Source organism: Staurois parvus, unplaced genomic scaffold (genome assembly GCF_062004578.1).
Source record: "Staurois parvus isolate SC_StPar_1 unplaced genomic scaffold, SC_StPar_1.0 ptg000143l, whole genome shotgun sequence".
In the NCBI taxonomy this organism is placed as follows: Eukaryota; Metazoa; Chordata; class Amphibia; order Anura; family Ranidae; genus Staurois; species Staurois parvus.
The window spans coordinates 2,013,995-2,038,539 of NW_028317939.1; the positions used below are offsets into that span (position 1 = coordinate 2,013,995).

Below are 24,545 nucleotides of genomic sequence, written 5' to 3' on the forward strand. Positions count from 1 at the left end.
ACTGACTAAATATGGAAATTACCATATTTGGTCAGTGACATCATAGTGTGTTCTGGGTGACATCATTGACCAATTACATTCAGATAAGGGGCTGTGAGCTTTCATTTGTAACGAGCAGTAATTTGGAATGGACTTGTTGAGCTTGTTTCTTTTTTTCCAGCAGGTTGGTGGCCATCGTTCACCATGACTGACATGGCTCTACATCACTGGACAACATGATTGATGATGGATTTTTTTGGAAAACAATGAATTTATAATTTGCGTTTTATTGCTTTTTTGCCGCTATGCCTTTTGTTACAACACTGCTACAGGTCCTCTGCATTCAGAAACTATATAATGTACAGGGGTTAAAAGTATACTTCACGCCAAAATTTCTAGTTTTATCAAGTGTGTAGAGCTACCCTCATGAGGACCGCTGAGTAGTAGTAGTGGGTATCCCTAAGCCTCTCTCCACACAGCCAGGCAACAGGTATTTCTCACACAGACTTGCATCCAAAGACAATGACCAGTCCATCGGTTTGGTTTTATTGTTTTATTAGGGGAAATCAACTTGGATAGGGAAATAGAGATTATGGGATGCCCAATTTGGCTTGAATCAATGGAACTTCCTTCCTATGTACAAAGGCAAATCCTGGAGTACTCTTTTGCTGAAAGCCACTCGTTGTTGCGGATCAGTAGTAGCTGTCCTTTATGGGCGAGGCACAGCTTCTCAAAAATCAGCTTTACGTCTTGGAGCTACATGCAATGATGTCTCCTCTCCCCTTGTAGAACTGCTCCCAGCTCCACAGCCTGCTGACACTACCAGCCCTCCTGTCTTCTTGAAAGATCTCCTAGGACAAGGATAAAGGATTGAGCGCTGTCCTTGAAAAGCTTACTATGTATGGCAGTCTTCCCCTTGTCGATCCCAAAGTATGCAGCTGTACTCATACTGTCCTCCTTGCTACCTGATGCTCCAGGCCTTGATCCCATTCACATCTCATTGCTGAATGTATCCTCCTGAGCCAGCCCGTGCCCAGCCTGGAGGCCACCCCCCTAGACATAGGGGACCCCTCCCAGATACTGACAGTCTCCTCAGCACTGCATCTTCCACCCGAATCCCATATTTATGGGCCAGTCCACCATTCTACCAGGGCCTCCAAACCTGGGATTGGACGGACTCCCATGAACATGCAGATCAGGTCTCCACCCCTTCCTGCTTACCAACTTCTGGAAGGTTCTATGGTTCTTTAGAGCCAGGAGGTGATAGAATCACAACCTGTTGAGTCATCCATCTGACCTGCAATAACCCAACCTCAATCACAGACTCACACAGTTAACAGGAGTCATACACAATGATTTTACCTACAATACACTACACTGTTCTAGTAGCACACTAGAGGGTGCTACATGTGTATGGGTAAAACAAAAACAGGGTTAAAATGCAGCAGGGAATTGTGAATGTGTCCCCTCCATGTTCCTTATGACATCACTGCTAAAATTGGTTCAGCGCTCCCCTTTTAGTAAAAGAAATGCAAAGATTTTACAACTCAACCTGACAATTTTTATTTTCAGACTGGCTGGTGAAATGGCAGGTGAAAGTGAAGGGAAGTTGACATTTATCCTTTTGGGTGAATGTTACCATAAAGATCTTCTACTAAAGATGAGATGTTACCGTGATCATGTACCACCACCCTACCACCATCACTACCATGTCAGGGAGTGCAAGTCTCAATAGGCGAATGTTGGGCGGATGTCCATGACTTCTGATTAATAGGATGGAAGTTACTCAAAAGTATTGGACAAATTTTGGGCTAATGTCAAAATCCAATGGCTATCAGATTGCTTCAGGACTCAATATTGTAATTATAATTTTTTCATTCTAACAGGTCAAACTAGAGAAAAAAAACATATATACATACACATTGTTTGCTTCTTTTGAATTTTAAATATACAGAATTTGATCACTCTTGCAAGACAATATCACCAAGCCAAAGCATTGCCCCCCCCCCCCCAATAACTAAATGTCTCACTTCTCTATCATAATCAATCAAAGTTTTTGTTGGACTGATGGACCCAAAGCTGAAATGTGAAATGGATCTGGAGCATAACTGGTTAATAGTATCAGATTGATCAGAAATGTCATTTTCTGTAGACTTTTTTTATACTCTCATAGGGATGACAATGGTGCGCCATCTGTATAATCAGATCAGAGAAAAGGATTGTATGAGCAGCTGCCAGACTGCGCTCCCCCTCCCATCATCCTCCCCCTCCCTCCATCCTCACCTGGCTCTGTCTATCAGTATACAGTAGTTGTATCCATACACAGAGGACGTTGTCACCTGGAGACATAATTACAGAGGGGGACACATTCATAGAGAGACAGATCACAGCTGCTGAACCTCCTCACACCCCTCCCTGCAGAGACGCCCCTACCAGCTAAGTGATGATTATTGATTACAGTGATGGCAATGTGATGGTTTTCATAGCTATACTGACCTGCAGAAGACTTTATTATAACTTTATCTGTACCTTCCTGGGGGACACCGACACCGAACAGACTCACAACACACGAGAGACACAAGAAAAGTATCTGAAACAAGGGAACAGTATTACACAAGTTATGTCTGATCAAATCATTCACTAAAATAGATTAATTTAGATAGATAGATAGATAGATAGATAGATAATAGATAGATAATAGATAGATAGATAATAGATAGATAGATAGATAAATAGATAGATAATAGATAGATAATAGATAGATAGATAGATAATAGATAGATAGATAGATAGATAGATAGATAGATAGATAATAGATAGATAGATAGATAGATAATAGATAGATAGATAATAGATAGATAGATAGATAATAGATAGATAGATAGATAGATAGATAGATAGATAGATAGATAATAGATAGATAGATAATAGATAGATAGATAGATAGATAGATAGATAGATAGATAGATAGATAATAGATAGATAGATAGATAGATAGATAGATAGATAGATAGATAATAGATAGATAGATAGATAGATAGATAGATAGATAAATAGATAGATAGATAGATAGATGATAGATAATAGATAGATAGATAGATAGATAGATAGATATAGATAATAGATAGATAGATAGATAATAGATAGATAGATAGATAGATAGATAGATAGATAGATAGATAGATAGATAGATAGATAGATAGATAATAGATAGATAATAGATAGATAGATAGATAGATAGATAGATAGATAGATAGATTTAATGATTAAATGTATTGTAAAAAAATGTAACATACAATGTATCAGTGGTGATAGATAATACAATATACGTCACTAAATCCCCATCGAGGCCCAACCCCGGCCAGAACTTGCTGAAGGTCATGTATGCTGTACAGTCGCGCTCGAGGTTTGCCTCCTCTTGGAGAATTGGCAATATACAGGATGGACCATTTTTAAAGAAAGCATAAGTGAGCCGACAAAACCTATTTCTTTTATTTCTTATGGGGTTCATATTCTGTAACTGGAGGTGATAACAGAATGGAACATTCATAAAGCAAACCATGGAAACAAATAAACCAATGAAATGCCCCCCTGTTCAAAAGACTACATCCCATTAGTTCATAATACTGTGTATTGCCCCCTTTAGCATCAATAACAGCATGCAGTCTTTTGTAATTCACTGTATTGTCAAAAGTATTGGCTCCACACTCCAAATCATTAGATTCAGGTGCTCCAATCCCCTCCAAATCATGTGATTCAGGTGTTCTAATCCCCTCCAAATCATGTGATTCAGGTGTTCCAATCCCCTCCATATCATGTGATTCAGGTGTTCCAATCCCCTCCATATCATGTGATTCAGGTGTTCCAATCCCCTCCATGGCCACAGGTGTATACAATCAAGCCCCTAGGCATGCAGACTGCTTCTACAAACATTGGTGAAAGAATGGGTCGCTCTCAGGAGCTCAGTGACTCCAAGCGTGGTCCCATGATAGGTGGCCACCTGGGCAATAAGTCCATCTGTGACATGTGGAAGCAACTTTGAACAACAGAAACTCAACAAGCCATGTAAAATAACAGAGTGGGGTCAGAACATGCTGTAGCACAGAGTCTACAGAGTCTATAGAGTTAATGCGCGAGAAGTGCTGCACTTTGTGAATGGCCCGACATCTGGAACACATGACAGGTCCCAGAAGATGCCGGCCCATTCACAAAGCGCAGAGCCGGGTTCCCGCACTAAAGATGGCGGCGCGGGAAGAATAAGGTAAGGTCCTGCTGCAGGGAAGAGCTGAGCGTCCGGCCCGTTATTCTGACACGGTGTCGGCGGCGGAAATACCGGTCCGGCCTCTCTATATTCGCTCCATAAGATGCACTGACATTTTCCCCCTTTTTTTGGGGGGGAAATAGTGCATCTTATGGAGCAAAAAATACGGTAAACTTTAATGTTGATTTTTAGATATTACAATGGCTGTTGTGGTCGTTTAGGATCTCCCGGAGCCATTATCTGAACTCTCTGTATTGAGGTTGTACAATCCGAATATAAAGGGGGTTCAGCGCTGAGATGATGAGAACATAATCTGCTGATACACTGCAAGGAAACCACATAACCTCCTGAATATATACAATATGAAAGAAATACTCGGCTAGACTGCCAAAACGTGTCTCACACGTGGTACCCCCATACTCAGGAGAAGGAGCAGAATGTATTTTGGGGAGTAATTCCACATATACCCATGGCTTGTGTGAGCAGTAAATCATTTAAGTGACAATTTTGTGTAAAAAAAAAAATATATATTTATTTTTGTCATTTTCCAAAAACTTGTGGTAAAAAAATAAATTCTTCTATTGATTCAACTTTCCTCTCAGAAAATAGTTTGGGGTGACTACTTTCCAAAAAGGGGTCATTTTGGGGGGTGGGGGTGTTTTATGCCCAGCATTAGAAGTTTATGCCACACATCACTCACTCTTCTAACCACCTGAAGACCAAGCCTTTTTGTTCACGTGAAAAAAATCAGTATTTTTTGCTAGGAAATTAATTTAAACCCCCAAACATGATATATTTTTTTAAATCAGACACCCTAGTGAATACAATGGTGGGTACTACAATTTTTTATGGCACATAGTACTCGCGCAATGATTTTTCAAAAGCAAATTTTTTTAAAAAAATACACTTTTTTTACTTTTAATGCCGAGTAAATAGATACCAAACATGACATGCTTTAAAACTGTGCATGCCCCGTGCAATGGCGACAAACTGCATACATTTTTAATATCCATAGGCAGTGATTTAAAAGCCACCATTTTAGATTTACAGAGGAGGTCGGGTGTTAGAATTACTGCCCTGGATCTGATGTTCATGGCAATACCTCACATACATGGTGCAACCGCTGCTTACATAACGGCACAGGGTCAAGGCTTGTGCACACAGCTGTGCGCCATGGAAGGGGCAATTTTTTTTTAGCACTTTTAATGCTATAACAGGGAATGCAAATATCCCCGATAACTTCAATGGGCATTGTCATATATTCTTTTTTCAGAAATCTGGGGTCTATCAGACTCTAGATCTCTCCTCTGCCCTTACATCATCTAATCAAACCAAGATCGGTGTGATCAGATGCTTTCCCAATTTACAAATGGTGCTATATCCTGCGAAACTGAAGTGAGGAAATGCTTGTAGCTTCCGAATTCTTAGACTATAGAGATGATTGGCACCATTCTGGTCTCCAATCAGCTCTATGGTCAGCTGGCAGAGACACTGGCTGCATTCTCAGGTTCCCCCAATGACACGGGACTGCCCGAGAAGGCTGTGGAAGGCAGCGGGGGAGGGGGGACATCATCTCCCACTGCTTGTAAAAGCAATCTTGCAGCTAATTGGCCACTAGGATTGCTTTTACATGAAAGCCGATCACCGGCTGAAAAAAACGACGCCAGGATGATGCCTGCAGCTGTAGCATCATCCTGGTATAACCATTCAAATCCAGTGATGTACCAGTACATCGTTGGTCCTTGTTGGGTGTATATGCTATGTTCTTTTTTTTTTTTTGTATGCAGCCTGTGGACTGAATGAAAAAATGAGAAGAAAACTGCCAGAAAAAGTGTGTGGTATGCCCACCATTAGAATATACCGCCCTGCATCCACCCACTTCTAATGGTGGGCACACATTAGGTCACACGGTGCCACATGCGCCAGTTCCAAGACTGAATAAATGTCTAAATAGTGGCACGCTTGAATACCAATACAATACAGTGATCAGTGAAAACAAAACCCACTGACGCTGTACTAATAGCACTGGGGAGGAAGGGGTTAACATTTTTTTTCACTGAAAGGGTTAACTGTGTGAGGGGAGTGTTTTACTGGGGGGCGGGGTGTGTGCTGGACGGGGACAGGCTGATCCGGATAGATAAACTCTTCTGTCCCGATCAGCTTGTCAGGAGCTGTCAGGGAACTGACAGAGAGCAGGGCTGTGTGTAAACAATGCAGCCCTGCTCTCTGTCAGCGATTGCCGCTAATCAACAGAAACGGCTGGTAATTACCGGCCGTGACCCGGCGGCTGAGACCCGCTGCTAACACCCTCGGGACAGGTAGGGCGGGCGCTCGCCCCACGCGCACCCCCTACCTGTTTTGCAAAACTACGTCTTAAAACGTGGTTTTGCACAGCTGTGCAGCCCTGCAAACGTTTTGATGCAGTGGCTGGGGCTCAAGTGATTAATTACCCTCCTCCAGTATTTCTCCTCCTTCTACCCTGCCTTAACCGTAAAGCGGAGTTCCACCTGGAAAAAAAATAAAAGTCAACAGCTACAAAAACTGTAGCTTCTGACTTTTAAAATACAGCCACTTACCTGTCCCTGGGTCCAGCGGTGCCCTCACCACCACCGCTGATTTCACCGGCTGTCTTCTCTCCCCGGCGCCGGCATCTTCAGTGTGGGCACCTGGCTGCGAAAGCTTACAGCTTCACACCCGGGGTGCCCACTGCGCATGCGGGAGAAGCGTTGCACTTCCTGAATGGCCCCATAGTCACGTGACACAAAAGACTACGGGGAGGGAGGGGGGAGGACAACTTCCACTTCCGATTGCCCAGGCGATTGCAGGGGAAGTGGGAGTGGGTACCTGTTAAATTCGGGCAATCGCTCCCCAAAGGTGCCAATCCTTAATGAGGAGTGGGGGACAAAGGCTTCAAGTGGAACTTCCCCTTTTGGGTGGAGCTCCACTTTAACTTCCCTCTCTATACTCCCTTTTCCTTCCCTCTTACATCCCCAAGATGAAGACATTTGTTCTCCACCATTACTATGGCTGTAAACTTCCTTTCAGTCTACTAATTCTATGTGACCTGCTGTTTGCATTACTGTTTTTCTTCATGTCATTTATGCTCCTGTAATTTGTATGACTTCATTCTTCTGTACACCTTTACTGCTTTATGAATTTATTGATATAGTCGGATACATCTACATACAATGATAAATATAATGAATGTGACACTGACAAATGACATCACAATCATCTTCTAAGAGAACGTGTTTAATATTTACCTTTATGGAAGGTGATGACAGAAATCTTCCCTCTCTTGAGTGATGGGTGGTTTTGGTATCTGACGGTTTAGGATGTTTTTGATACTTTGTCCCCCTCTGGTCACTGTGGTTCCTCCTCTCTAAGTGACTACATTGTTCTGTAGTGATGTAACGGTTGATGGGAGGAATCACTACACCCAGCAGGGGACAAGGATTCCAACAAACCCAAAGTATCTGATACTAGTGGCATCCATAGCTCTTCAAGAGAGACTCAGTTAGACTCACCATCTACCGAAGAGGTAAGTATTAAATATTTAAATTCCCAAACACGAGTACAATACTAAAATAGGTAATAATAGAGATAATGCCATAACTACAGGTAGCCCAGTGTTGCTCCATACATATCAGCGGATAACTGTCTTTGTATTCAGGTCAGGTCTGAACAGAATTATGTAACATTTTGGGAAGAATATACAGCCAAGAAGTCCAGAACTTGATGCTATTATAGCAAAGACCTCCACAGCCACCATGTATTTTCCTCTGGTGCTCAGATAGGCCGGGATCATGGCAATCCAGACACTGCAGAACACCAGCATGCTGAAGGTGATGTACTTGGCCTCATTAAAACTGTCCGGTAATGTCCTGGCCATAAAAGCTATAATGAAGCTCACAGCTGCCAGAAGCCCCATATATTCCAGGACAGAGTAGAAGCCGATAACTGAACCCTCATTACACTGAATGATGATCTTCCCCTGATAAGAGTGAGTGTCTCGATCCTGGAAGGGGGGAGAAATAGACAACCAAGTGACACAGATTATGACTTGGACCAGTGAGAAGACACAAATGATACAATTGGGCAGTTTGGTTCCCATCCATTTCCTCCAGGGACTCCCAGGTTTGGTGGCCTTAAAGGCAATACACACCATGATACTTTTGGCAAGTAGAGAAGAGACCGCAACTGAGAAGATGACACCAAAAGAGGTGACACGCAGCATGCAGGTCACATCTACTGGATGGCCGAGGAACAAGAAGACACAGAGGAAGCTCAGCATGATGGAGACCAGGAGAAGATAGCTCAGGTTCCGGTTATTGGCTTTAACAATGGGGGTGTCCTGGTAATATATAAATATCCTCAATATTAAACCAGTCAGAAGGCAACAGAGGATGGAGACAGCTGAAAATACGGCAACAATGGTGTCATCAGTGTAGGAGAGAAATTCCACCACTCTTGGAACACACCGATCCTTCTTCTCATTTGGCCATTCATCGTCAGGACATTTCATGCAGTTTTCACTGTCTGCAGGAAGAACAATACAAACACAATGAGCATCGGGGTCAGAGCTTCTGAGGAAATGAACTGTCTTGTGTTGTCTCACAGCTAGCAATGGGATTTCCATCAGTTAATTGTGGGAGATAGATAGATATTATTATTATTAATATTACATAAAGTTTATATAGCGCCAAAGGGTTTACTCAGCGCTGTACAATAGAGGAGGGGGGACAATACAAGAAACAGAACAACAACAGCACACAAGGGGTTAGAGGGCCCTACTCTTTCGAGCTTACAACCTAGGAGGGAGGGGGTAGTGGTACAGGAAGAAGTGGCTGTGGGGGATGGAGTGGTAGGAGGAATGAAGGAGAATGGCTGTTAGGTGAGGGAGTGGTAGGCTTCCCTGATGAGGTGGGTTTTCAGGGAGCGCCTGAAGGTGAGGAGGGAAGGTGACAGTCTGATGGACTGGGGCAGTGAGTTCCAGAGGATGGGGGAGGACCTGGAGAAGTCTTGCAGTCATGCATGGGAGGAGGAGACCAGAGAGCAAGATAGAAGGAGGTCCTGTGAGGAGCGAAGGGTACGGGTAGGGTGATACTTGGGAATAAGGTTGGTGAGGTAGTTAGGGGCAGTGTTGTGAATGGCTTTGTAGGTCAGGATTAGTAGTTTGAATTTGATGTGTTAGGCAGTCGGGAGCCAGTGGAGGGATAGGCAGAGGAGGGTGGCAGAGGTGGAGCGGTTGGTGAGGTAAATGAGTCTGGCCGCTGAGTTCAGGATGGTCTGGAGTGGGGAGAGCCTGCGCTTTGGTAGGCCAGTGAGAAGGGAGTTGCAGTAGTCGAGGCATGAGATAATCAGGGAGTGTACGAGTAGTTTAGTGGTGTCTGGGGTGAGGAAGGAGCGTATCTTGGCGATGTTGCGGAGGTGGAGCCTGCATGTGATGTAAGTGATTTGACATGAGGTTGGAAGGAAAGCTTAGAGTCCAGAATGACGCCAAGGACTTTGGCTTGCGGGGCGGGATTGATGGTGGTGTTGTTGGTAGTAATGGATAGGATGGGGGGGTGAGTGGTCAGGGGGAAAAATGAGGAGCTCGGTTGTGGAGAGGTTAAGCTTGAGGAAATGGAGCGACATCCAATCTGAGATGTCATTTAGGAGGTGAGTGATGCGGGCGGAGAATGTGGGGGTGAGGTGAGGGGTGGAGAGGTAAATTTGAGTGTCATCAGCGTAGAGGTGGTAGTTGAAGCCGTGGGAGTGTATGAGTTTATGAGTTTATCAAGGGAGGAGGTGTAGATGGAGAAGAGAAGGGGTCCAAGGACAGAGCCTTGGGGGACCCCGACAGAGAGGGGGAGGGAAGGGGACTTCCTCAGTGGTAGCAGGGCTGAAGGAGTACATTGTTGGGGGGGTTATGGTAAGCAGGGCCTTGGGTGCGGTGGGGGGCAGTGCGGATGTGAGGTCAGAGGAGGGGAGAGATGGGGGGGGTGATGGGGGGGGCTGGGTGGGGAGGTAGATTGTGAGTTGACTATGTCCTTACGGATTGTGTCAATCTTGTTGTGGAAATGAGTGGCAATCTCATGGGCGTTGAGTGAGGTGCTGAGTGGAGGAGGGGGGGGGGAGAGAGCAGGGAGTTGAAGGTGGAGAAGTGTCGGCGAGGGCAGGTGGAGAGGGTGTTGATCAGGTTTATGAAGTAGGCCTGCTTGGCGGCGTGGAAGGAGGAGGTGTAAGTGAGGAAGGCAGATTTGTAGAGGGAGAATGAACGGGGGGACCTGGTTTTGCGCCATAGTCTCTCCAGCGCGCGACTGCGACATTTGAGGCATTTAGTATGGTCGTTCTGCCATGGTTGAAGTGGTCTAGGTTTGATGTTGCGTGTGGTTAGGGGTGCCAGAGAGTCTAGGGTGGCTGATAGTGAGTCGTTGTACGTGGAGGTGGCTAGGTCAGGACATGACAGTGGAAGGATGCTGTCGTGTAGGCGAACGGCAGCCGAGTGGAGGGGGGCCGGGTTCAGGTTGTGGAGGTTGTGGCTGGTGATGGTTTGGCGCTTTGGGGGGGGGAGTTAGGGGAAGGGGAGACAGAGAACATGAGGAGGTGGAGGTCAGAGAGAGGGAAGGGGGTGTTAGTGAACTGGTTGAGGGTACAGAGGTGGGAGAAGACAAGGTCCAGGGTGTTCCCATCAATGTGGGTGAAGGATTGGGTGTATTGTGTGAGCGCAAAGGAGGAGCTTATGTGGAGGAGTTGGGAAGTAGCCGGGTTGTTGTCGTTGATGGGGATATTGAAGTCCCCAAGAATGATGGTCGGTAGCTCAGAGGAGAGGAAGAAGGGAAGCCAGGCGGCGAAGTCATCTAGGAAGCGGGTATGGATCCGGGAGGCCTGTAGATCACTGCGATCCTTAGGGGGTGGGGGAGAAGAGCCAGATGCAGTGAGCCTCAAAGGAGGAGAATGATAGAGAGGGGGGGTTAGGGAGGACCTGGAAGGTGCTCAGCTGTGATAGGAGCAAGCCAATACCACCACCTCTGCGACTGCTCGGTCTGGGTGAATGGGACCAGACGAGACCTACATAGGAGAGTGCCGCAGGGGAGGTAGATTCAGTGACCTGTACCCAGGTCTCAGTGACTGCTAGGAGGTTGAGGGAGTGGGAGATAAAGAGGTCGTGGATGGCGGTAAGCTTGTTGCATACCGAGCGGGCGTTCAGGAGTGCAACCGAGAGAGTAGGGTTGGATGCGGGGAGGAGGGGCACAGGTACGAGGTTGAGGGGGTTGCGGCGGCAGGTGGGAGCAGGGGGGTCCCTACGGGGGGTGGGCTGGTGAGGGGCCAGGGTTCGGGGAGATGTCCCCAGCGGATAGGAGAAGGGTGAGGAAGGCGGCATGGGAATGGGAAGTGCAGGAGCGTGTGGGTCTGATAGTGGTGGCACGTGGGTCGACGGGGGAGTGAAGTAGCAGGAGGAGGTGGTGAGTGCCGTAGTGGGGAGAGGGGAGAAGTGAAGGGGCAATGTAGAGCTGTTTTGGGGGGGTAGGCGGGTAGAGGGAGGCGATTTTTGGGATGGAGGAGAGGAATACGAGGAGGAGGAGTGCAGGTGGCATGTTGGGGTGAGCGGAGTGCTGGACAGGTCGGGGGAGGTGGCGGGATACAGGTCAGGGCAAGGTGATGTGGAGAGTCTGTATCGCCATGGAGGAGTCCATTTGAGTCCTTCTGAAGGGGGAGAGTGAGAGTGGAGGGCAGCTGGGTCAGCAGCTGGCTGGTTGCAGTCTGTGGATGCAGTATGCTGGCGTCCGTGGGTGATGTGGCGCGTCTTCAGTGGGTACGGTGGTTCGGCGAGCGGAGGGGTCGTAGGGCGCGATGTCCAGGGGTGTTGGTAGGCATGGCGTCTGGTGATGCTGGCTGCTCAGTGACTGGAGATGTTGAGGCCAGGCGTCAGATGATGAGGGCTCGGCATTGGGAAGCGCTGAAGGTACGTCTGGAGGTGAAGTGGGCTAGGTGTAGCTAGGTGCAGTAGGACTCGGCGTCCATGGGTGAAGTGAGCCAGTGCATGCGGATGCTGTGGGCCAACGACTGAGGGTGCTAGGGGTCCAGTGTCTGTGGGAGCGGTAGGGCCTGGTAGATAGATAGATAGATAGATAGATAATAGATAGATAGATAGATAGATAGATAGATAGATAATAGATAGATAATAGATAGATAATAGATAGATAGATAGATAGATAGATAGATAGATAGATAGATAGATAGATAGACAGATAGATAGATAGATAGATAATAGATAGATAGATAGATAGATAATTACACAGTTGAACTCCTATGTGTAGAGACTGCACATTATGCACATTAGCATGTGGTGAAAAAAAAAAGATATGCACAATAAATAGACAAAAAGTGACAATGGGGAGTTTTAATTTAAATTGTCTGAAAACCCTGAAAATGAACATCTCTTTTTTCCTACCGTTTGGCCTGGTAAATATACCATTGTAAACATTTTGTTTCAATAATGAATGAAAATTAAAAAAAATACCTGTTTATTATGTCAGAAATTCAGAGCTGTCCTGTTATTATTATACAGGATATTTATAGCTCCCACAGTTTACACAGATCTTTAAAGGGATATAAAGGGAGACAATACAGTTACAATGCAATAAAAACTAGAGTATTAAGAGGGTCCGGCTCATAAGAGCTTACAATCTAATAAGGTCTGGCAAGTGGTACAAAGGGTTATAACTGTGGGGGTAGAGCTGATGGAAGTGATAAATGTGTAATTAGAGCCCTATAGTATGGCAGAAAAAAGACAAAAGTTCATCCAGTTCAATCAAAAAACAAATAGTTATAATCCTACACCCACAATAGATCCAGAAGAAGACAAAAACCCAGCAAAGCACGATCCAATTTGCTCCTGCAGGGAAAAAATTCCTTCCTGACCCCCCGAGAGGCAATCGGATATTCCCTGGATCACCTTTCCCTATAAATGTTATATCCAGTTATATTCTGTGTATCCAAGAAAGAATCCAGGACTTTCCTACAGCAATCCACTGAGCTGGCCACAACCAAGTCTTGAGGCAGTCTATTCCACATTCTCACAACTCTCACTTTCCGTGTTTGGAGATTAAATCTCTTTTCCTCCAGAAGTAAAGAGCGCCCCCTTGTCCTCTGTGATGACTTCAGGGTGAATAACTCTAAACCGAGTTCACTATATGTCGAAGATGGCGACCGGAGTAGTCCTGTAGTCAGGAGCTCCATCGCCCAAGTCACCATCCGCTGCCATCCGGGCGGCAGCGGAATCCAGAGGGGCCCCCGCCACCCTTTGGCCCCCGATAAGCACCCAGGGAGGGGTGCTGGGCCAGTTTCAGCCCAATCCCGGAGCTCCGGGATTTGCGGCCTACGAAGCCGCGGCCTCAGTTTTTGCCATGGCTGAGACCCGAAACGCCGATCAACGGCCAAGATCGCCGCCGCTCCACCCCCTGCTGACTTGCCTGCTCCCGGGGGCCCTCTCCATCGGTCCAGGGGCCCACCCCAGGCCACCCAGCACCTTGCCACAGACAGCAACCTGCACCCAGCCTCGGCCCAGGGTCCACTCCAGGCCACCCAGCAACTAGCACCCAGCTAGCACCCAGCACCCAGCCTTGGCCCAGGGGCTGATTCCAGGCCTCCCAGCACTCTGCAACAGCCAGCACCCAGCAACCAGTTCCCAGCCTCGGCCCAGGGACCGCTCCAGGTCACCCTGCACTGACAGAGCACGCGGCTCACAGCGCCAAAATCCAGCCACCAGCACATGGCCTACAGCACCCAATCTGGCTGCCCTCCGGTCTCCTGCTGCCCCAACAACCGAGGGAGCAGAAGTGAGCCTGCATCCATGCCGCCGTACCCAACAGACGACCACAGCCTGGTGAGGCCTACCATCGCCTTCTACGACGCAACCCTGACCGGACCTGCTAAGCCCAACGGACGACCTCGACCTGGTGAGGCCTACCTTCACCTACCCCGGCACAACCCTGCCCTGACCCAAAGTCCATCCGATGACCTCCACTGTGGATGTTCACCTCACATCTCCTCAAGCACGCAGTGAGCCTACTTCCACACCGCCAAACCCACCAGACGACCCCAGCCTGGCAAGGCCTAACATTGCCCTCCACGCCGCTACCCTGCCCAGACCTGATGAGCCCAACAGATGATCTCGACCTGCCCAATGGACGACCTTGACCTGGTGAGGCCCACCATCGCCTACCCCGGCACAACCTATCCCTGACCCGCAGCCCTTCCGGCATCTACCTATCCCGATCACAAGCACGAGAACTTTTGTCACGGAAAGATCCTAATCACTAGGATCTGCTACGAGAAGCTACTTCAATGTGATACGCCACTGCACGACGGACTATCCACAACAATGCGCCCTGAGAAACCTTTCACCTCCCTCAACTGTCCACCACTCTGCTTACCCTCCTAAATGCCACCTGTACTCCTCCTCCTCATACTCCTCTCCTCCATGCCCAAAATCTCCTCTCTCTACCCCCCTACTGCTCCAAAACAACTACACATCACACCCTCACTGCTTCCATCTCCCCACTATGGCTCTTACCACCTTCTCCTAATACTTCACTCTCCCACCAACCCACACGCCACCACTAGCAGACTCACATGCTCTCGCTCATCCCGCTCCCATGACACCTTTCTCACCCTCCTTCTTCTCCTAACCGCCGGGGACATCTCCCCAAACCCTGGTCCCTCACCACCTCACTCACCCACAGGGCACCCTCCTACTTCCACAAACTGCCGCAACCCCCTTAACCTAATACCTGTCCTCCTGCTCCCTGCAACTGCCCCTCCATTCTCGTGTGCACTCCTGAATGCCCGATCGGTTTGCAACAAGCTCACCGCCATCCCTGACCTCTTTACCTCCCGCTCCCTCAACCTCCTAGCGGTCACCGAAACCTGGATCCAGGCCACAGACTCTACCTCCCCTGCGGCACTCTCCTATGGAGGTCTCGTCTGGACCCATTCACCCAGACCAAGCAGTCTCAGAGGTGGTGGGGTCGGCATGCTCTTGTCACCGCTGAGCACCTTCCAGGTCCTCCCAAACCCCCCCTCTATCATTCTCCTCCTTTGAGGCCCACTGCATCCGACTATTCTCTCCCACCCCTCTGAGTATTGCAGTAATCTATCGGCCTCCTGGACCCGTATCCCACTTCCTCTATGATAACTCCACCTGGCTACCATTCTTGCTCTCCTCTGAGCTAACCACTATCATCCTTGGAGACTTCAATATCCCTATCAACGTCAATAACCTGGCTACATCCCAACTCCTCCACCTAACTTCTTCCTTTGCACTCACACAGTGTACACAGTCCTCCACCCACTCCGATGGGAACACCCTGGATCTTGTCTTCTCTCATCTCTGCACCCCCCACAACCTCACAAAAGCCCCTTTCCCTCTCTCTGACCACAACCTCGTTATGTTCTCCGTCTCCCCGTCCTCAAACACCTCCCCCCATTCATCAAACCATCACCAGCCGTAACCTCCGCAACCAGAACCCTGCCCCTCTCCACTCTGCAGCTGACCGACTCTACAACAGTATCCTTCCCCTGTCCTGCGCTGACCTGGCCGCTACTGCTTATAACAATTCACTGTCAGCCGCCCTAGACTCCTTAGCACCCGTAACAACACGTAGCATCAGATCCCGACTGCTTCAACCCTGGCAGAACGACCACACCAAAAATCTTCAACGACTGTGTCGTGCGCTGGAGCGACTATGGTGCAAAACCAGATCCCAACAAGCGTACACCCTATACAAATCTGCCTTCCTCACCTACACCTCCTCCCTCTATGCTGCCAAACAAGCCTACTTCGTAACCCTGATCAATACCCTCTCCTCCAGTCCTCGCCAGCTCTTCACTTTTAACTCCCTACTCTCTCCCCCCCACCTCCACCCAGTATCTCACACACCGCCCACGAGATTGCTAACCACTTCCAAAACAAGATCGATGCAATTCGTACGGACATCGCCAATGCTCAGTCCTCCACCCCACCTAGCCTCCCTCCAATGATAACCCCTCAACACTCCCCTCCTCTGACCTCTCAACTGCCCAGACCCCCACCCCACCCACCATCCCGAGCACTAAACCCCCTCCAACACTCCACTCCTTTGACATTGCCACCACTGAAGAGGTAACAAAGGTCTTCTCCGAAGCCCGCCTCACCACTTGCTCCCTTGACCCTGTCCCCACACAACTCCTCCTCGATCCTACGCTCCCTCACCCACATCTTCAATCTCTCCCTCTCTACTGGCACATTCCCCTCCCCCTAAACCACGCGCACATCACTCCAATACTCCAAAAACCCTCCCTGGACCCTACCGACCTGAACAACCTTAGACCCATCTCCCTGCTGCCATTTACATCCAAACTCCTTGAACGCTTAGTCTATAATCACCTGAGTTCCCACCTCAATGACAACAACCTCCTCGATCCACTACAGTCTGGCCTCCGTCCCCTACACTCCACCGAAACCCCCCTATTCAAACTTACCAATGACCTGCTAACCGCCAAAGCTAATGGCCACTACTCAGTCCTCCTACTCCTCGACCTCTCCGCGGCCTCCTTAAAAAACTATACACCCTTGGCATCAGAGACTCCGCTCTCTCCTGGCTCTCCTCCTATCTATCCCAGCGCTCCTTCAGTGTTACCTATAACTCTGCCACCTCCCCCTCTCTCCCCTTCTCTGTTGGGGTCCCCCAAGGCTCTGTCCTCAGGCCCCTTCTCTTCTCCATCTACACCTCCTCCCTTGGCCAACTGATACACTTCCACGGCTTCAACTACCACCTCTACACTGATGACATGCAAATCTACCTCTCTACCCCTCGCCTCACCCCTTCAGTCTCCACCCAAATCACCCACCTACTGAACGACATATCAGACTGGATGTCACTCCACTTCCTCAAATTAAACCTTTCCAAAACTGAGCTCCTAGTCTTCCCCCCAGCTCGTGCCTCCCCCATCCTCTCCATCACGACCAATAACTCAATAACGCCGCCATCAGTCCCACCCCGCAAGCAAAGTCCTAGGGGTCACCTGTCCTTCCAGCCCCATGTCCAATTGCTGGCAAATTCATACAGGCTCCTCCTCCGCAACATCTCCAAAATACGTTTGTTTCTAACCCCAGACACTAGTAAACAACTCATTCACTCCCTTATTATCTCACGTCTGGACTACTGCAACTCCCTCCTCACCGGCCTACCTCACCACAGACTGTCAGTCCATCCTAAAATCATCGGCCAGACTCATCCACCTTACCAACCACTCCTCTTCTGCCTCCCCCCTCTGTCATTCCCTCCACTGGCTTCCGATTGCCCAACGCATAAAATTCAAACTACTAACACTGACATACAAAGCTATTCATAATACTGCCCCAAACTACCTCACCGACCTGATATCCAAATACCACCCAACCCGTAATCTTCGCTCCTCACAAGACCTCCTACTCTCTAGCTCCCTGGACTCCTCCTCCCATTCCCGACTCCAGGACTTCTCCAGGTCTTCCCCCATCCTCTGGAACTCACTACCCCAATCATTCAAACTGTCACCTACCCTCTTCACTTTTAGGCGCACCCTGAAAACCCATCTCTTCAGGGAAGCCTACTCACCTGACAGCCGATCTCCTCCACTCCTCCTACCACTCCATCCCCCACAGCCTCTTCCTCTTGTACCACTATCCCCTCTCTCCTAGATTGTAAGCTCGAAGGGGCAGGGCTCTCGAACCCCTCGTGTATTGTATTGTTACTGTATCAACTCATGTTCTGTCCCCACTATAATGTACAGCGCTGAGCAAACATTTTGGCGCTATATAAATCCTGTATAATAAATAATAATAATAATAAATGAACCACTGATGTATTATACATGGAGATCATATCCCCCCTTATGTATTAAACATGGAGATCACATCCACCCTTATGTATTATACATGGAGATCATATCCCCCCTTATGTATTATACATGGTGATCATATCCCCCCTTATGTATTATACATGGAGATCATATCCCCCCTTATGTATTATACATGGAGATCATATCCCCCCTTATGTATTACACATGGAGATCATATCCCCCCTTATGTATTATACATGGTGATCATATCCCCCATTATGTATTATACATGGAGATCATATCCCCCCCTTATGTATTATACATGGAGATAATATCCCCCCTTATGTATTATACATGGAGATCATATCCCCCCTTATGTATTATACATGGAGATCATATCCCCCTTATGTATTATACATGGAGATCATATCCCCCTTTATGTATTATACATGGAGATCATATCCCCCCTTATGTATTATACATGGAGATCATATCCCCCCTTATGTATTATAAATAGAGATCATATCTCCCTTATGTATTGTACATGGAGATCATATCCCCCCTTATGTATTATACATGGAGATCATATCCCCCTTATATATTATACTTGGAGATCATACCCCCCTTATGTATTATACATGGAGATCATATCCCCCCCATTATGTATTATACATGGAGATCATATCCCCCTTATATATTATACATGGTGATCGTATCCCCCCTTATGTATTATACATGGAGATCATACCCCCCTTATGTATTATACATGGAGATCATATCCCCCCCCCTTATGTATTATAAATGGAGATCATATCCCCCCCCCCCTTATGTATTATAGATGGAGATCATATCCCCCCTTATGTATTATACATGGAGATCATATTCCCCTTTTGTATTATACATGGAGATCATATCCCCCCTTATGTATTATACATGGAGATCATATCCCCCTTTTTTATTATACATGGAGATCATATCCCCCCTTATGTATTATACATGGAGATCATATCCCCCCTTATGTATTATACATAGAGACCATATCCCCCCTTATGTAATATACATGGAGATCATATCCCCCTTTTTTATTATACATGGAGATCATATCCCTCCTTATGTATTATACATGGAGATCATATCCCCCCTTATGTATTATACATGGAGATCATATCCCCCTTATGTATTATACACGGAGATCATATCCCCCTTATGTATTATACATTGAGATCATATCCCCCCTTATGTATTATACATGGAGATCATATCCCCCCTTATGTATTATACACGGAGATCATATCCCCCTTATGTATTATACATGAAGATCATATCCCCCTTATATATTATACATGGAGATCATATCCCCCTTATGTATTATACATGGTGATCGTATCCCCCCTTATGTATTATACATGGAGATTATATCCCCCCTTATGTATTATACATGGAGATCATATCCCCCCCTTATGTATTATACATGGAGATCATACCCCCCTTATGTATTATACATGGAGATCATATCCCCCCTTATGTATTATACATGGAGATCATATCCCCCCTTATGTATTATACATGGAGATCATATCCCCCTTATGTATTATACATGGAGATCATATCCCCCTTTTGTATTATACATGGAGATCATATCCCCCCTTATGTATTTTAAATGGAGATCATATCCCCCTTTTGTATTATACATGGAGATCATATCCCCCCTTATGTATTATACATGGAGATCATATCCCCCCTTATGTATTATACATGGAGATCATATCCCCCCTTAAGTATTATACATGGAGATCATACCCCCCCTCTTATGTATTATACATGGAGATCATACCCCCCCCTCTTATGTATTATACATGGAGATCATATCCCCCCTTATGTATTATACATGGAGATCATACCCCCCTTATGTATTATACATGGAGATCATACCCCCCCCCCTTATGTATTATACATGGAGATCATATCCCCCCTTATGTATTATACATGGAGATCATATCCCCCCCTTATGTATTATACATGGAGATCATATCCCCCTTATGTATTATACATGGAGATCATATCCCCCTTATGTATTATACATGGAGATCATATCCCCGCTTATGTATTATACATGGAGATCATATCCCCCTTATGTATTATACATGGAGATCATATCCCCCCTTATGTATTATACATGGATATCATACCCCCATTACGTATTATACATGGAGATCATATCCCCCTTATGTATTATACATGGAGATCATATCCCCCTTATGTATTATAAATGGAGATCATATCCCCCCCCCTTATGTATTATACATGGAGATCATATCCCCCTTATGTATTATAAATGGAGATCATATCCCCCTTTTGTATTATACATGGAGATCATATCCCCCTTATGTATTATAAATGGAGATCATATCCCCCTTATGTATTATACATGGAGATCATATCCCCCTTATGTATTATACATGGAGATCATATCCCCCCTTATGTATTATACATGGAGATCATATCCCGCCTTATGTATTATACATGGAGATCATATCCCCCCTTATGTATTATACATGGAGATAATACCCCCCTTATGTATTATAGATGGAGATCATATCCCCCCCCCTTATGTATTATACATGGAGATCATATCCCCCTTTATGTATTATACATGGAGATCATATCCCCCTTATGTATTATAAATGGAGATCATATCCCCCTTATGTATTATACATGGAGATCATATCCCCCCTTATGTATTATACATGGAGATCATATCCCCCTTATGTATTATACATGGAGATCATATCCCCCCCATTATGTATTATACATGGAGATCATATCCCCCTTATATATTATACATGGTGATCGTATCCCCCCTTATGTATTATACATGGAGATCATACCCCCCTTATGTATTATACATGGAGATCATATCCCCCCCTTATGTATTATAAATGGAGATCATATCCCCCCTTATGTATTATACATGGAGATCATATCCCCCCTTATGTATTATACATGGAGATCATATCCCCCCTTATGTATTATAGATGGAGATCATATCCCCCCTTATGTATTATACATGGAGATCATATCCCCCTTTTGTATTATACATGGAGATCATATCCCCCCTTATGTATTATAGATGGAGATCATATCCCCCCTTATGTATTATACATGGAGATCATATCCCCCTTTTTTATTATACATGGAGATCATATCCCTCCTTATGTATTATACATGGAGACCATATCCCCCCTTATGTATTATACATAGAGACCATATCCCCCCTTATGTAATATACATGGAGATCATATCCCCCTTTTTTATTATACATGGAGATCATATCCCTCCTTATGTATTATACATGGAGATCATATCCCCCCTTATGTATTATACATGGAGATCATATCCCCCTTATGTATTATACATTGAGATCATATCCCCCTTATGTATTATACATGAAGATCATATCCCCCTTATATATTATACATGGAGATCATATCCCCCCTTATGTATTATACATGGAGATTATATCCCCCCTTATGTATTATGCATGGAGATCATATCCCCCCCTTATGTATTATACATGGAGATCATACCCCCCTTATGTATTATACATGGAGATCATATCCCCCCCCTTATGTATTATACATGGAGATCATATCCCCCCTTATGTATTATACATGGAGATCATATCCCCCTTATGTATTTTAAATGGAGATCATATCCCCCTTTTGTATTATACATGGAGATCATATCCCCCCTTATGTATTATACATGGAGATCATATCCCCCCTTAAGTATTATACATGGAGATCATACCCCCCTTATGTATTATACATGGAGATCATACCCCCCTCTTATGTATTACACATGGAGATCATATCCCCCCTTATGTATTATACATGGAGATCATACCCCCCTTATGTATTATACATGGAGATCATACCCCCCCCCTTATGTATTATACATGGAGATCATATCCCCCTTATGTATTATAAATGGAGATCATATCCCCCCTTATGTATTATACATGGAGATCATATCCCCCCTTATGTATTATACATGGAGATCATATCCCCCCTTATGTATTATACATGGAGATCATATCCCCCTTATGTATTATACATGGAGATCATATCCCCCCTTATGTATTATACATGGAGATCATATCCCCCCTTATGTATTACACTGGAGATCATATCCCCCCTTATGTATTATACATGGAGATCATATCCCCCTTATGTATTATACATGGAGATCATATCCCCGCTTATGTATTATACATGGAGATCATATCCCCCTTATGTATTATACATGGAGATCATATCCCCCCCCCCTTATGTATTATACATGGAGATCATACCCCCCCCCCTTATATATTATACATGGTGATCGTATCCCCCCTTATGTATTATACATGGAGATCATATCCCCCCTTATGTATTATACATGGAGATCATATCCCCCCCATATGTATTATACATGGAGATCATATCCCCCCTTATGTATTATACATGGAGATAATACCCCCTTTATGTATTATACATGGAGATCAAACCTCCCCTCCCCCTTATGTATTATAAATGGAGATCAAATCCCCCCTTATGTATTATACATGGAGATCATATCCCACTTATGTATTATACATGGAGATCATATCCCCCCCTTATGTATTATACATGGAGATCATATCCCCCCCTTATGTATTATACATGGAGATCATATCCCCCCTTATGTATTATACATGGAGATCATATCCCCCTTTTTTATTATACATGGAGATCATATCCCTCCTTATGCATTATACATAGAGACCATATCCCCCCCTTATGTATTATACATGGAGATCATATCCCCCTTATGTATTATACACGGAGATCATATCCCCCCTTATGTATTATACATGAAGATCATACCCCCCTTATATATTATACATGGAGATCAAATTCCCCTTATGTATTATATATGGAGATAATATCTCCCCTTATGTATTATACATGGAGATCATATCCCCCCTTATGTATTATACATGGAGATCATATCCCCCCTTATGTATTACACATGGAGATCATATCCCCCCTTATGTATTATACATGGAGATCATATCCCCCTTATGTATTATACATGGAGATCATATCCCCCTTATGTATTATACATGGAGATTATATCCCCCCTTTTGTATTATACATGGAGATCATATCCCCCTTATGTATTATACATGGAGATCATATCCCCCTTATGTATTATACATGGAGATCATATCCCCCCTTATGTATTATACATGGAGATCATATCCCCCTTATGTATTATATATGGAGATCATATCCCCCTTATATATTATACATGGTGATCGTATCCCCCCTTATGTATTATACATGGAGATCATATCCCCCCTTATGTATTATACATGGAGATCATATCCCCCCTTATGTATTATACATGGAGATCATACCCCCATTATGTATTATACATGGAGATCATATCCCCCCCCTTATGTATTATACATGGAGATCATATCCCCCCTTATGTATTATAAATGGAGATCATATCCCCCCCCCCTTATGTATTATACATGGAGATCATATCCCCCCTTATGTATTATACATGGAGATCATATCCCCCTTATGTATTATACATGGAGATCATATCCCCCTTTTGTATTATACATGGAGATCATATCCCCCCTTATGTATTATACATGGAGATCATATCCCCCCTTATGTATTATACATGGAGATCATATCCCCCTTATGTATTATAAATGGAGATCATATCCCCCTTTTGTATTATACATGGAGATCATATCCCCCCTTATGTATTATAAATGGAGATCATATCCCCCCTTATATTTTATACATGGAGATCATATCCCCCCTTAAGTATTATACATGGAGATCATACCCCCCTTATGTGTTATACATGGAGATTATATCCCCCCCTTATGTATTATACATGGAGATCATATCCCCCTTATGTATTATACATGGTGATCATATCCCCCCTTATGTATTATACACGGAGATCATATCCCCCCTTATATATTATACATGGAGATCATATCCCCCCTTATGTATTATACATGGAGATCATATAACCCCTTATGTATTATACATGGAGATCATATCCCCCTTATGTATTATAAATGGAGATCATATCCCCCCCTTATGTATTATACATGGAGATCATATCCCCCTTATGTATTATACATGGAGATCATATCCCCCCTTATGTATTATACATGGAGATCATATCCCCCTTATGTATTATAAATGGAGATCATATCCCCCTTTTGTATTATACATGGAGATCATATCCCCCTTATGTATTATAAATGGAGATCATATCCCCCTTATGTATTATACATGGAGATCATATCCCCCCTTATGTATTATACATGGAGATCATATCCCGCCTTATGTATTATACATGGAGATCATATCCCCCCTTATGTATTATACATGGAGATAAT

General features: G+C 45.2%; 1 protein-coding gene and 1 long non-coding RNA gene across 2 annotated transcripts in view; both read right to left on the reverse strand.

The window, feature by feature from the left end:
• Nucleotides 1-517: 517 nt before the first annotated feature.
• Nucleotides 518-2,583, reverse strand: LOC149465136 (uncharacterized). The gene is made up of 2 exons (XR_016312245.1): nucleotides 2,476-2,583; nucleotides 518-830 (listed from the first exon to the last, which is right to left on the reverse strand). It is a non-coding gene; the product is annotated as an uncharacterized LOC149465136 (long non-coding RNA).
• Nucleotides 2,584-7,380: 4,797 nt separating this feature from the next.
• Nucleotides 7,381-24,545, reverse strand: part of LOC149465137 (vomeronasal type-2 receptor 26-like) — a 46,989-nt gene continuing 29,824 nt past the window's right edge. The window contains exon 3 of the mRNA XM_089673625.1: nucleotides 7,381-8,779. Coding sequence (XP_089529751.1) covers nucleotides 7,887-8,779 — 893 coding nt within the window. The 3' untranslated portion in view covers nucleotides 7,381-7,886. The remainder of the gene's footprint in view (nucleotides 8,780-24,545) is intronic.